We start from the raw sequence: 1,322 nt of genomic DNA, 5'->3' as shown, positions 1-1,322 counted from the left end.
TTTAAGATGTTTACATCGGCGGTTTTTCGATTGATTCAAGGCGGATACAAGTTCGGTTGCTCATCCAGGGAGCGCAGGAAGCGATAGGGGACATTAGTACAGTATTTCTCTTGGAATTCAGTTAAAGACAAAAGGCAGCGGCAGTGAATTTGCAACTAATGAGATCTTCATTCAGAGATTGCAGAAATATAGTAATCAGATGAGTGATGTTCACGTCAAATTTTGGTGTGGGGTTAGATATTTCAGGAAAAAACCCATCTCCTCATTCACTCCCTTTGCGTTAACATGGCTTGGTGAGGTGGAGGCAGGAGAGAAACGGGAAAAAACGGCTTATTTTCAAATTTGAAAATGCCCACCATCACGCAGGAGGATGCACGACTACGTACACGTTGATTGGTTTTTCGATTACGAAACTAAACTTCACACAATCTCACTTTATCACATTCCCTCCTTTTCCAGCTGAAAAATGATTGCCTGCTGTTGAACACGCTCTCTGTCCAGAGGCTGGCGAAAATAAAAGGGGATATGAACCGAGCAGAGAATAAATTGCAGAGGTATATGCTACAGAGACAGTGGGAGGATTCAGCTCTTACTGACGCAGTTAAAGGAAATGTGAAGCCAAACCCGATCGGGAACACCCGTGACACTATTCTAAACTCATAGAACATTGGTCACTCAGGCAGTGACCGTGTAATGAGAAATAATGTATTTTCGGACACCCTGACAATCGTATTCTATGATATAATATTCCTCTGCTGCCACAGGCAGTAACAATATCCAATAAAAAGGAGATAGAAATGTAGCGATGTTAAGTACAACAGCCAGGGCTCTACACATTAAAAGGAAAGCAATTAAATCTGACAGACGATTCAGCTCCTTTCACAGATGCTGTGAGTGGCTCTTAAAAGAGCCTTTGGGTTGTCAGATTCATGGATGGTCACTTCACTTTTTAGCGGATCCAGCAGCGGACGTTTTCTTGGGCAGCAGCACGGCCTGGATATTAGGCAGCACCCCGCCCTGAGCGATGGTCACCCCTCCCAGCAGCTTGTTGAGCTCCTCGTCGTTGCGCACGGCCAACTGCAGGTGCCTGGGGATGATGCGGGTCTTCTTGTTGTCCCGGGCCGCGTTGCCGGCCAGCTCCAGGATTTCAGCCGTCAGATACTCCAGCACCGCAGCCAGATAGACCGGCGCTCCGGCACCCACACGCTCAGCATAGTTACCCTTTCTCAGGAGCCTGTGAACACGGCCCACCGGGAACTGCAGGCCAGCCCGGGACGACCGAGACTTCGCCTTGGAGCGAGCTTTCCCACTGCCCTTTCCTC

The 1,322-nt window shown here is 48.3% G+C and overlaps 1 protein-coding gene across 1 annotated transcript in view; it reads right to left on the bottom strand.

Moving 5' to 3' along the window:
* Positions 1-857: 857 nt before the first annotated feature.
* LOC122548160 (histone H2A-beta, sperm-like) overlaps positions 858-1,322 on the bottom strand; it is a 3,735-nt gene continuing 3,270 nt past the window's right edge. Inside the window, exon 3 of the mRNA XM_043686715.1 lies at positions 858-1,319. Within this exon, the coding sequence (XP_043542650.1) occupies positions 943-1,319 (377 nt within the window). The 3' untranslated portion in view covers positions 858-942. The remainder of the gene's footprint in view (positions 1,320-1,322) is intronic.

The sequence above is a fragment of the Chiloscyllium plagiosum genome, unplaced genomic scaffold, assembly GCF_004010195.1.
Source record: "Chiloscyllium plagiosum isolate BGI_BamShark_2017 unplaced genomic scaffold, ASM401019v2 scaf_77, whole genome shotgun sequence".
In the NCBI taxonomy this organism is placed as follows: Eukaryota; Metazoa; Chordata; class Chondrichthyes; order Orectolobiformes; family Hemiscylliidae; genus Chiloscyllium; species Chiloscyllium plagiosum.
The sequence above is the reverse complement of the archived record's forward strand: the minus strand, read 5'-3'. Positions and strand labels throughout refer to the sequence as shown.